The sequence below is a fragment of the Gracilinanus agilis genome, chromosome 1, assembly GCF_016433145.1.
Source record: "Gracilinanus agilis isolate LMUSP501 chromosome 1, AgileGrace, whole genome shotgun sequence".
Taxonomy (NCBI): domain Eukaryota; kingdom Metazoa; phylum Chordata; class Mammalia; order Didelphimorphia; family Didelphidae; genus Gracilinanus; species Gracilinanus agilis.
This window is the reverse complement of record NC_058130.1, coordinates 131,271,595-131,285,151: the sequence shown is the minus strand read 5'-3', so window position 1 is coordinate 131,285,151 and position 13,557 is coordinate 131,271,595. Positions and strand designations below refer to the sequence as shown.

At 37.7% G+C, this 13,557-nt stretch overlaps 1 protein-coding gene across 1 annotated transcript in view; it reads right to left on the bottom strand.

Moving 5' to 3' along the window:
• The window catches only part of IL4R (interleukin 4 receptor), a 30,292-nt gene extending 23,534 nt beyond the window's left edge, over positions 1-6,758 (bottom strand). Inside the window, exons 1-2 of the mRNA XM_044657056.1 lie at positions 6,686-6,758; positions 1,791-1,929 (exon numbers count right to left, since the gene is read on the bottom strand). Of these exons, the coding sequence (XP_044512991.1) occupies positions 1,791-1,929; positions 6,686-6,758 (212 nt within the window). The remainder of the gene's footprint in view (positions 1-1,790; positions 1,930-6,685) is intronic.
• Positions 6,759-13,557: the final 6,799 nt, after the last annotated feature.

The window sequence follows — 13,557 nt, the reverse complement described above, 5'->3', positions numbered from 1 at the left end:
CCTCTCTTCTCTTCTCTTCTCTTCTCTTCTCTTCTCTTCTCTTCTCTTCTCTTCTCTTCTCTTCTCTTCTCTTCTCTCTCTCTAGCCCCCCCCCTCATTTTCTCTCTGCTAACCATCTGACTGAGAGTCAGCAGCTGTTTTGAGGTTATGCTGTATGCTGCTTCCTCCCCTCATCCAGAGGGACTCTGCTGGCTTGCACAGATTCCACATGGTGGGAATAACCCAGGACTGAACATCCAAAGCCAGGGAAAACATAAGGTAAAACATTCAGAGCTCATCATCATCATCATTATCTCTCTCTCTCCTCTCTTCTCTCTCTCTTAATCTCTCTCTTCCTCCCTCCCTCTCTTCCTTCCTCTCAATCTCTCACCCCCACTTCTTCTCTCTGTCTCTGTATCTGTCTCTTCCCCTCCCTCCCTGCTCCCTCTTTTTCTCTTTGTCAATCTATCTGATTATCTATCACTGTTCAAAAATAAAATGAGTTGTCTCAAAGGCTCTTCTGTAAAAAGAATTCTTGTTCAGGCATGCATCGACTAGGTGATGTTTGAGGCCCCGGGCAGCTCTGAGAGTCCGTGTATCTCTCATTTTCTCTCTGCTAGTCATCTGACCAAGGGTCAGCAGCTGTTTTGAGGTTATTCTGTCTGCCTCTTCCTCCTCTCGTCTAGGGGGACTCTGCTGGCCTGCACAGATTCCACATGGTGGGAATAATCCAGGATTGAACATCCAAAGTCAGGGAAAACACAAGGTAAAACATTCAGAGCTCATCATTCTGCATAATGCAAAGTAGGGGAGAGGGGGCCTGAAGCAAGGTGAGAACGTGCTTTGTGTAAACTAGAGCTCCTAGAGAAGTGGAGGAATGGCATGAATAAAGTATAGTGCCGTGCTTAGTGAATTTTAAAGTCTGCTATGATTACTATTGAGTCATAGATCTAGAGATGAAAGGGTCTTTACCAACCATCTAGTCTAACCTTCTCATTTCATAGATTTGGTCCACAGGGATCATAGGTAAACTACAGTCAGCCAGCCAAATCTTGTCCCTTGCTTGTTTTTATATGCTCCTATCGAAAAATGGTCTTTACATTTCAAAATACAGTAAAACTGTATTTCTGAACTATAAAAATCATTCTTAGTTCTGAAGTCATAGAAAAACAGAGGACAGATGGGCAGCTGGGTAGCTCAGTGGATTGAGAGCCAGGCCTAGAGATGGGAGATCCTAGGTTCAAATCTGACCTCAGATACTTCCCAGCAAGTCACTTGACCCCATTGCCCACCCTTACCACTCTTCCACCAAGGAGCCAATACACAGAAGTTAATGGTTTAAAAAAAAAACAGACATAGTTTCTTCACTCCAAATTAGGAAACTGAGGTCTGGAGAAGTGACTTGGTCAAAGTCACTTAGGGGCTAATAGAGGTGGGATTTGAACCTAAGTCCACTGATTCCAGAGCCAGTGATTTATCCACTGTACCACACCACCTCCAGGGATGAGGGAAAGCATTACTCTTATCTGGGGATATCATGCCATTGTCTTATTTAATCACTATTCCCTTTATCCATATATTTGTCCTATCATACCCCTCCCCCAGTCCCCACCAGACTATAGTTGGGGTCTTGGTTTATTTAAGTGGTATCTCCCTTAGTTCCTAGCAAAGGGTTTCACACATAGCAGTTGCTTAATGAATGGTGAATGTTGGTGAAAGAACTGTCCACACACAGCTGAGCAAAGGGGATTTTTGCCACCTCTAGGGAAACACACACTTGAGCAACTTCTCCTAGGACTTGTTTCACTTACAGTTGAGAATTAGTCTGATTATAATACAGCTGGAATTCAGAACTGCAGTTGGTTGGTCTGTTTGTCTTCCATTCACAGCCAAAGACTTTATCATAGTCAGAGTAGCAGTTGACACTTGAATTCAAGAATTCTGCCCATGCTAGGAAGAATAAGAAAAATCTCTATTAACTGAGAGACCTTATCAAAGGGAAGACATGCCTTTTGGGATCTGCCAGGGATTTATCCAAATAGAATGTTTGTCTTCTAGAGCAAATGTCATTGAAAAAAGGTACTTAGAACCTAGAATACAAGATGTAACATCTATAATTATCCTTAGACTACAGGATAGAAAATGATAGAATTAGAAGGGAACTTCAAAAACAGTATGAAGAGCTAGAATGGGATTTGGAATCTGAAAGAGAAAATGTTGGAACTGGAAGAGACCTTAGAAGCCACTCATTCTAATTTTCTCATTTTATAAGTGGAGAAACTGAGGGTGAGAAAGGGGAAATAACTCACCCATGAAAACCCAGTAAAACCCAGAGCTAGGAAAAGAATGTCTCTTGACTGCCAATCCAGTGTTCTTCCTATTGCGTGTGAAGATGCAGTTCTTCTAATTTAGGAAATTCTGGTCAGTCTTTCAATTTTCTTTTAAATCAAACAAAGTCGTACATCAAAAAAACACAGTTAAAAAAAACCTCAATGAATCCATTTTTAGATCCCTTATGACATCTATGCAAATTAGTAGAGATCCACTGGGCCTGAGGGGAAAGTTAAGCTAGATTGACAAGAAATTAGGTTTTAGGCAAATAGGATTTAATGGGAAATGAACATAGAATGTTAAGTGAAAAGGCAAAGTCAACATGATCTAGCTAGGGGTTCTTAATCTGAAGTTTCTGGACTATTTTTTTAAACCCTTACCTTCCATCTTAGACTCAATACTGTGTACTGGTTCCAAGGCAGAAGAGTGGCAAAGGCTAGGCAATGGGGGTTAAGTGACTTGCCCCAGGCCACACAGCTAGGAAGTGTCTGAGGCCAGATTTGAATCCAGGACTTCCCATCTCAGGGACCTGGCTCCCAGTCCACTGAGTCACCCAGCTGCCACCTCTGGACTATCTTTTAAAAAAAGATTTTGATAACCATATTTCAGTATAATTGGTTTCCTTTATAATATAACACATTTTACTTTATGCATCATAGAAACATTCTTTTAGAAAAAAGGTCCATAGGTTTCTCCAGACTGCCAATGGGATCCATGATTTAAAAAAAATAATAAGAGCTGATCTAATCCAACCCACTCATTTCACAGGTAAGAAAATGGAAGTTTGAAGAGAGGAAGAGACATGCTCAACTTGCTCAACCGGCAATACAACCAGTTGGTGAAAGAGAGGGAGTTAGAACTCAGGCCTTCTTGCCTCTGTTTCTACCAGATTACACTGCCTCCCACACTAAAAATACAATATATACCCTGGTTCTGGTGTTTGATGCTCCCATCTTTTAAACTCTTAAGTCATAACTTTGGGATTGATAAATATCCCAGGGAGTTGGCCAACTCTCTTTCGGAACTCATCAGCAAGGATGCTAAAGAACACTTACTGAAAGAAATTGGACTGCAAAACCAATTAAAATAAAAGAAAGTGACTTGGACTATCAAATATGGGTCTTCTTGAAAGAAGTTCATGAACAATAACAACTTTCATGCATGTAAATGTTAGGTTTATAAAATGCTTCTTTCAGAACTGACCTAAGTAAAAAGCAAAATTTTTTTCAAAAAAAAAAAAAAAGTAAAAAGCAAAAATTACCCTCTTCATTTTGCAGATGAGAAACTGAGACTCAGAGACTTGCCCAAGATAAAATGACTATAAGTATTGGAACCAGGATAAGATCCCAGGGAGCTCCAGTCTGCAAGTTAGGAGTTTTTCCCAACTATACCATGCTACTTCAAAATGAGGAATCCAATTAGTTCTGTTAAACCAGAACCCATGAGTAGAAATCAACAAATTGAGACTTGATATTAGGAACAAAAATTTCTAACAATTTAGATCTGTCCCAAAGAAGAATAGGCAGCCTATTCAGTAAGTTCATTGAAGAGAATGACAGCAATGAGACAACATTGAAGAGAATGACAACAATGCCAAAATTTATGGAATACCAACAAAGCAGTAATTAGGGGAAATGTTATATCTCTAAATTCTCACATCAATAAATTGGAGAAAGAACAGATTAATGAAATGGGTATACACCTAGAAATGTTAGAAAAAGAACAAATTTTAAAACCCCCAATTGAGTGCCAAATTGGAAATCTTGAAAATCAATGGTGAGATCAATAAATTTAGAAGTAGGAATGGGCAGCCCAGAAAGGTGAAAGGCTCCCTCACATTGGAGATCTTTAAACAGTGGCTGGATGATGGCCAATCATCAGGCATCTTATAATGGTTATTCCTTAGAGGTTCTAAACATGGGGTCTGTGAACTTGTTTTTAAAAATATATTTTGATAACTATAATTTTATATGTAATGGAAATATACAGTGGGACACATCATTTGTCCTAAAAGGGAGCTAGTTGTAATTGGTCTATACTAATAAGGAACTTGCTGTAATCAGTCTCCTTTGTAATCTTATATATTATTCTATGCATCTAAAAACAATTTTCTGAACAAGGAATAGAGACAATTCGGTCTGTCCCAATGTGGAATGGGTAGCCCTCTCAGTAATTTCATTGAAGAGAATGACAACAATGAGACAATGTACCAAAATTTATGGGATACAGACAAAGCAATAATTAAGGGAAATTTTATATCTCCAAATGCTTACATCAATAAATTAGAGAAAGAGCAGATAAATGAATGTACTGAAATGAATGAATGTACAGAAAAAAACAGGTAATAGATTACATGAAACTGAAAAGCTCCTGAACAAACAAAATAAATGCACTTGGGATAAGATGGGACATACAGAAGGGAAAAAAACCTCTTTGTATCAAGTTTCTCTGTTACTGGTTTGGTATCCATTAAGTATGATATAGTTAACAGATTTATAAAGAGTGTCCAAAAAGCTTTAAACATTAGCTTAAAACTGTACTAAGACTTTTGGAACACTCTGCATAAGACTTAAATCCATTCTCCAATAGATAAATAGTCAAATGATATAAACAAATAGTTCTCAAAAGAAGAAGTACAAACTTTAAAAACTACATGAAAGAATGATCCAAATCACTAATAGGGCAGGGGCCTTCAGGGATCTTAACACATAGCAATTGCTTAATAAAGGCTGAATGTTGGATGTTGTTGAATGAATTTCCTGCATGTAGCTGAATGAAGGGGATTTGCTCTCATCTCTGGAATTGCCACCAGTAGGGACACATACGTTTGGGCAATAATAATATTAATAAGAGCAATGGGAATCAAAAATATCCTGAGGTTTCACCTCATACCCTGCAAACTGGCAAAGATGACAAAAGATGAGAATAGATAATGTGGGAAGGGTTGTGGGAAGATAGGCACACTATTGCATCATTGGTGGAGCTTTCAATCAATATAGTTTTCAAAAGCAACTTGGAGTTATCCAAAAAAAGTTACTAAAATGTCCATATCCCTTGAACCAGAGATTTCATTATTAGACATTATTATACCCTAAAGAAGCCTCTGATAAGAAGGAAGTATCCACTGGTCCTAAAATACTTATAGAAGGTCTTCTTGTGGTAGCAAAGAATTTGAAATAGAATAGATGCCTATAAATTGGGGAATGGCAAACAAATTGTGGTTCATGAGTGGAATTTGGAAAGTAACTATAAAGAATATGATGAATACAAAGTAGCATGGAAGATCTACATGAACAGCTGCAGACTGAAGTAAGCAGAGCCAAGAAAACAATGCATACAATGACTACAATAATATAAATGAAAAGAACACAAAAAAATTAAAAGTGAATGTAAAATTACAAAGAACAAGCATCCAAAGAAGAGATATGAGAAGACCAATTCTTTACAGAGATTCACAAGTGTTACATATTGCACATATTTTCAGACTCTTTGTAATGTATTTCTCTGTTATGCTAATTTTTCCTTTTTTAATTTTTCCCTTTTTGTGTGTCTTTAAAAAGTATTTGTTATTTGGAATAACTCTCTGGAAAGGGAGATGGAGAGATAATTGAGGAATTATGGGAAGATATATATATATATATACACACACAAATATATATATGCATATATATGTGTATATGTCTATAATAAAAGCTTATTTTTAAAAATAAAAACATTATTCTTATCAGAGGTCCATAGGCTTTACTATTCTGACAAAGAAGTCTATATATAACACATACAAAAATGTTGTGAACCCCTGCTTCCAAGTATGGGTTGGACTAGATGACCACTCAGGTCCCTTAAAACTCTCAAATTCTCTGATTTTGTGAAACAAAAATTTGGGGTGGGGTGAGAAAGGGGGAGTCTCTTAACATAGATCCAAACTTCACTGACTATGGAACAATTATATTGAAGCACCTACCAGGGTGCTTCATACAGGTGGGCACCTAAATTGCCTCACTACTTGGGGCAGCCCCACTGAACCCCTGCAGGATATTCTTTTTTTCTGTGGTCCCCAGAGGCAGTTAGGTAGTGTAAGGGATTGAGCACTCAACTTAAGAGTAAGCAACACCAGAGTCTGATCCTGCCTTGGATACTCATTCCCTGTGAGACTTTGGACAAGTCACTTAACCAATTTGGAGTCTCAGTTTCCTCATCAGTAAAAATGAGGGAGTTGGGCTATGTGGCTGCAAAATCTCTTCCAGCTCTAGATCCATTATTGTAGGAGCTTCAGTTTCCTAATTTGCAAACAAGAGTTTAAGAAAATTATCTCTAAAGTCACTTCCAGTTCTGGTGAAGACATACTGACTTGGACTAAGGAACTTTAGCCACTTACTGGGACATCTTGCCCACCACAGGAAAAGACACCACCACCAGGCACACACCGGAGCAGGAAGAGGCTGTCCCATGGGATGCTCCTTTACGTAACTAGCAGATCTGCATCTGTCAAGATCAAACAACATTCGATTTAATATGCAGATTGTCCAGGAAAGTACCATGCTCTGAATCATCAACAGAGCAAAATAAATGCAAAGTAACGCTAGAAAGCGCTGTGGAAAGGGAGAAGCCCTGGAAGTTGGAGGGAAGCAGGAAACTTGATAGAATTTCAGCCGTACTTTGAGGCCTCTGGGGATTCTAAAAGGCAATGATGGGAAAGGAAGGCATTTCCAGGCATGGGAACCAGCAGCCCATATGGAGGCACAGAAGGAAAACTGAATGTCATGTGTGAGGAATGGCAGAAGGGGTCAGCTGGCGAATCTCTAGTGTACATAAAGGGAAGTAATATATAAATAAGCTCAAAAGGGCAGGTTGAAGTGGGGTTAGGAAAGGCTTTAAATGTCTAAACAGGAAAGTCTGTATTTGATCCCAGAAGAGAGAGGGAGCCACTGGAGCTTAATGAACGGGGGAATCAGACCTGTCTTGGGACTACCATTTTGGCAATCATGTGGAGTCTGCCTTAGATAGGAGAGAAACATGAATCAGGGAGCTCAATCAGAAGGCACTGGCAGCATTCCAGATGGGAGGGGATGAAGCCTTGAATTAGGTTGGCAGCTACATGAGAGATGATAACAGAAACAAGAAATGTTGTGGAGGTAGTAGTAAGTGATTGGATACACAAAGTAAGAAAGGTCAGGACCTTTTAATTTATTTAATAAGAGCCTATGAGCCAGGTGCTGTTCTAAGCACTTTACATATATTATCTCATTTGATCTTCAAAATAACCCTGTGATATAGGTGTTATTATTATCCCCATTTTAAAGTCAAGGAAACTGAGGCAGGCAGAGGTTCAGTGATTAGCCCAGGGTCTAAGATACTAAGTATCTTGGGGTAGAATTTGAACTCAGGTCTTCCTGCCTGCAGGCCCAGGACTTCATCCATTGTGCCACTTCAGTGCCCCTGGAATTGAGTATGACTTAAATTACAGGCCTGAGTACCTAAGAGGATGGTGATGCCCTTGACAAAAAGAGGAAAGTTTGGCAGACAGATGTGATTTTGGTGAAAGATAATGAATTCTGGGGGCAGCTAGGTGGCTCAGTAGATTTAGAGACATACCTAGAGACAGGAGGTCCTGGGTTCAAATTTGGCCTCAGACACTTCCAAGCTATGTGACCCTGGGCAAGTCACTTAACCCCCATTGCCTAGCCCTTACCACTCTTCTGCCTTGGAACCAATACTATGTATTGATTTTAAGATGGAAGGTAAGGTTTAAAAAAGAGAGAGAAAGATAATGAATTTTGAATTGGCCATGTTAAATTTGAGACAATTATATGACCTAAGCAGTTGTTAATTTAAGACTAGGGATGAAGAGAGAGAGAGAAAAATATAGATTGGTAGAGAGGTAGAGAGAAAGACAAAAAGAGAAATAAATAGGATGGGTGGAAAAGAGAGATATGGAAGTCATTTTTGCAAATATGACAATTTGAACCCGTGCTTAAAGTTATATGGGTAATTAGATTTCAAAGCTGGGATCTGCATCCAGGACCTCTGATTCCAAAGTCATTGGGCTCCAACTTCCCCTCCCAGGCTAATTTCATATCACTCTCTAGCATTCATTCTACTCTTGTGAAACTGGCCTTGTAGATGTTCTAACTCTTATTGCTCTTCTGTCTTGGAACCAATATTCTGTATTGATTTTAAGATGGCAAGTAAAGGTTTAGAAAAAAAGTCAAAACCAATGAATATGATGAATAAAGAGAAATACATAAAGCCTGATGGAAAGTGAAGAAAGCAGAGGCAGGAAAATAATATGTATGATGACTATATCTATATAAATGAAAACAACCACAAAATGATCAACACTGAATGTTATAAAATTATAATGACCCAGTTTGGCCCCAAAGAAGAGAGAGAAGAAAACATCCTCCTCTCAATATTTGCAGAAGTAGGAGTCAGGGTTAGAGGGGAAGCATGGAGTGAAACAGTCAAACTTCTAATATATTGGCTAGTTATGTGGAAACTCTTTTTCTTTCTTCCTCTTTTAAAATATTCTTTTTATAAAAGATGGTTCTACCCAAGAGGGAGTGGAGAGAGAGTGAAGAAATGTTTATAATATAAAAATAAAAAATAATAACTTTAAAGAAAAATACATACTTGCTGAATGGAATTAAAAACATTGCTTGTTCTGGAAAGGACCTTAAAACATAGAATGAGAATGCTGGAATGGGGAGATAATAGAGGTAATGGACGCAGTGAAAAGGACAAAGGATTATGAGTCTGAGAACTTGACTTTGAATCCAAGCTCTGCCTCCTACTACTTGGGAGACTTTGAGTAAAGTTACTCAATTAAGATCTCTAGGCTTCGGTATCCTTTTCTTCAAGTGAAATGGTGGGACTTTCAATCTGCTCTTAGAATATAGGATGTCAAAAATGAGAATGCACTAGTCTACCCTCTCTCCCTTATTTTACAGATATGGAAACTTGGGCCCTGAGTGATAAAGTGACTTCTTCTACATTGCTAGTCAAGTGACAGAACCAGAACTTGAACCCAGTCAAATGATGCCCCAATCCAGTGGTCTTTCTTCCATATGACCTAACCTCCCTATATCCTTCTTAAGTAAACTTGGTGAATGGTTAGGATTTCTGCTAAAAGAGAAGTCTTTCTACAAATCATTCATTGTCTCTACCCTTCTTGTTCTGTGATATCTCCTTTATTATCTTTGGAATATTATTTTTACTGTCAGGTCCCCTCTAGGGACTTCAGTTTCTTCCTCTATAAAATGAAGGTTTTTCTATACATATCCTTTGACCCAGCAATACCATTAGTAGGTCTGTAATCCAAAGACATAAACAACAACAAAAAATCCTACGCGCACAAAAATATTTATATCAGCTCTTTTTCTGTGCTAGCAAAGAAGTGGAAAGTGAGGGGAAACCCATCAATTAAGGAATGACTGAGTAAGTTGTGGAATGTGATTGTAATGTAATACTATTGTGTACTAAGAAATGAAGAGCAAGAAGTGTTTGGAAAAACCTGGAAAGACTTATACAAACTGATACAGTGAAATAAACAGAACCAGGAAAACATTGTACATAGTAAGAGTAATATTGTATAATGAACAACAGTCAATAATTTCTTTATCCTCATCAATACAATGATCCGAGATAATCCCAAAGGATTCATGACAAAAAACACCACAACTGATGGAGAGCCTGAATCCAGACAAAAAGCATGCTATATCTCACTTTTTCTTCATTTTTTTCTGAGTTTTTGTCCACTAAAGGATTAATATGGAAAAATATTTCATACAATTTCACATGTAAAATCTATTATCGGAGTGTCGACAGTCTCAGTAGGGGAAAGAGAGGAAGGAAGGAAAGAATTCAGGACTCAAAATTAAAAAGAAATAAGTGTTAAAAACTGTTTTTACATGTAATTGGGGAGAAGCAAAATATTTTAAAATATATAAAAGAAAAGAAAATGCATTTAAAAATAAGATGAAGGTTTAGGACACCTTGACTTCATGATCTCTTTCAGCTCAAAAACCTTATGATTCTCTTCTGAAAACCTCCTATAATTTATACTTAGACAAGTTAATTAAACTTACATCTTATGACAGAGTAGGGATGATATTATTTGATCTCTATTTTGTAACTAGGGAAACTGAAGCAGAGATCACAAAGTCGAGAACAGAGTTGGGACTGACATCCAATTCTAGTTCTATTTCCTCATTTTGTTCTTGTTATTGTCATTTGTCATGTCCAGCTCTTTGTAACCTCATTTGGGATTTTCTTGGCAAAGATACTGGAATGGCTTGCCATTTCCTTCTCCAGTTCATTTTACAGATGAGGAGCTAAGGCAAACTGGGTTAAGTGACTTGTCCAGGTTCAGATAACTAGTAAGTGTCTGAGTCTAGATTTGATCTCAAAAAGATAACTTCAGGTCAGCACTCTTATAGATAAAGAAACTGAGGTTCAAAGAGAAGTGATTTATCTAAGGTCACAAATTTTGACATAGTTAAACTCTGAGTTCTGTTCTGTTTTTTTCCAGTCATATGAAACTGAAGCCCCTCTGAGTTGATCTCACAATTAAACAAGAGTTGCTCTGACCAATGACCACCCTACAAAGCGGGGAATAAATGCCTAACCACCACTCTTCATCTTTTATCTGTCATCATATTCTAGACAAGTAAGGGGAAGCGTGCCTATAGTCTAGTGACTCCACTGACAATGAACACAGCTACAATTTGGATAGATGGGTGGCAAACCTCAGTAAAAAAGCAGATGGATTAGAGAACTTATGGCCTGTTTTTCAAAGAACACAAAGTTCCATTAGGGGTTATGAAAAGGAATAAAAAATCCATTGTTTGCTCTGTGTCGAGAAAGTTCATTAATTTTCATGGCGATGGTCTATAAAATTCTTCTTGAGTGAACTCTAGCATTCTTACTTACACTCATTGAATCTTGGAAGTGGAAAGGGGACTTGGGAGGGGTTGAGGGAGGAATAACCCCATTTAACCACTCATTTTAAGGATGAGGTAACTGAGATCCAGAGTGTTCATATTACTAGTAGTGACAGGCCTGGGACTAGAACCCGGGCTCCTCAACTCTCAATCTTGATACCCTTCTCCCTCTAGACCTGGTTAATAAACACTTAAGTTTCCGTGGAACATCTCTGGCAACATGGACTCCACAGTAAGGGAAGTTTTAATGGAGTTATGATCTTTGTTTTCAAATATTTGGAAGAGGGATTAGATTATTTGCTGCTTGGTCCTTTAGGGGAAAGACTAGAAGAGATGATTTGGAAGTTATAGGGAGTCTGATAGAAGGAAGTGCTTTATAAGATTTCAAGCAATGAGTAAATATAAACTACTCTATCAATGCTGCTGCCCAGGTATGTCTTGGCCATGGTTCTTCCTCTTTCAGGAAATAAGGTAAGAAATTTCCTAGCTAGTCAATTTTTTCACAAGACATTTATTTACCTTGTCCTGGGGCAGCTAAGGTGCAATGAATAGAGAACTGTGTCTAGAGTACCAGGAAGACCCGAGTTCAAATCCCACCTCAGATATTTGCTAGCTGTGTGACCCTGGGCAAGTCGCTAACCTCAGTTTGCTTCAATTTCTTCAACTGTAAAGTGGGATGATAACAGTATCTACTTTGAAGAGTTGTTGTGAGAATCAAATAAGAAAATATTTGGGGTGTTTTTTAAAGCTTTTAGCATATATGAATGTTTACTTCTTTCCCTTCTCACTTATTTTTTCTCTACTTTTTATTTTTAAATATTTTTCCATGTTTACATGATTCATTTTCTTTTCCTCCCCTCTTCCCTCCCCAGTCCCAGAGATGACAAGCAATTCCACTGGGTTATACAAGTGTTATCACTTCCATATTATTCATTTTTGCAATAGTCTTTTAAAACCCAAACCCAAAATCATATACCCTTACAAACAAGTGATGGCATATGTTTTTCTTCTGCATTTCTACTCCCACAGTTCTTTCTCTCAGTGTGGATAGTTCTTTCTCATATGTCTCTCAGGATTATCCTGAATCATTACATTGCTACTAGTAGCAAAGCCCATTACATTGGATCATTCCACAATGTTTCACTTTCTGCGTACAATGTTCTCCTGGTTCTGCATCAGTTTATAGAGGTTCTTCCAGTTCATATAGAAATCAAGCAGTTCATCATTCCTTACAACACAATAGTATTCCATCACCATTATATGCCAAAATTTGTTCAGTCATTCCCCAATCGAGAGATACTCTCTCATTTTCCAAATTTTTACCACCACAAAGAGCATGACTGTGAATATTTTTGTACAACCCTTTTTTATTATCTCTTTGGGGTACATACCTAGTAATGGTATTGCTGGATCAAAAGACATGCATTCTTCTAAAGAATAATATAATTCCAAATCGCCTTCCAGAATGGTTGGATCAATTCATAACTCCACCAGCAATGCATTAGTGTCCCAATTTTGTCACAAACCCTCCAACATTTATTATTTTCCTTTACTGTCATATTGGCCAATCTGTTAGGTAGTGAGGTGGTACTTCAGAGTTGTTTTGATTTGAATTTCTCTAATTATCCCTTCCCACTTATTGATCCGTGGGCTTTTCTGTTTGTTCTGTCACTAATATTGACTCTTTGATTAGTTGTCAGTTTCTTAGTTTGGTTCACATTTTTTTCAGAGAAATTCACATGTTACTGGGAAATTTTTTTTTTAATCATGGAACCTTTTGATTGCTGGGTGAACTATAGATCTCTTAAAAGAACAATATTCTTAAATGCATAAAATAAAACACTTAGGATTACAAAATAAGTTAATTATGTCAAAATAGAGTTAAGAAAACATTTTCTTAAAAACCAAGTATGGCTTATATAGAAATGTTTTGCATGACTGTAGATGTATAATCTATATCATAGTAGTTTCCTTCTCCAAAAGGGAGGGGAGGAAGGGAGAGAGTTTAGAATTCAAACTTGTTTTTAAATGAGCACTTAAAATTTTCTTACATGCAAATGACAAAAAAATTAATAATTTTAAAAAACAAGTTCAGAGAACCCTTAGTTAAGAACCTCTACTAAACAGACAGTAGAAGAAGGAAGGTTTTTTTACCTAGGGTACAGAAAATTGGGCTTTGAGAGAGAGAGAAAGAGGACAGGAGAAAGAGGACAGGATTGGTTGGGGAGGGAATTGATTCCATTCCTCACCAGTACTTGGGAGAAATGGGATATACCCTCAATCCCATGACCCTTTGAAGGACAGGCTT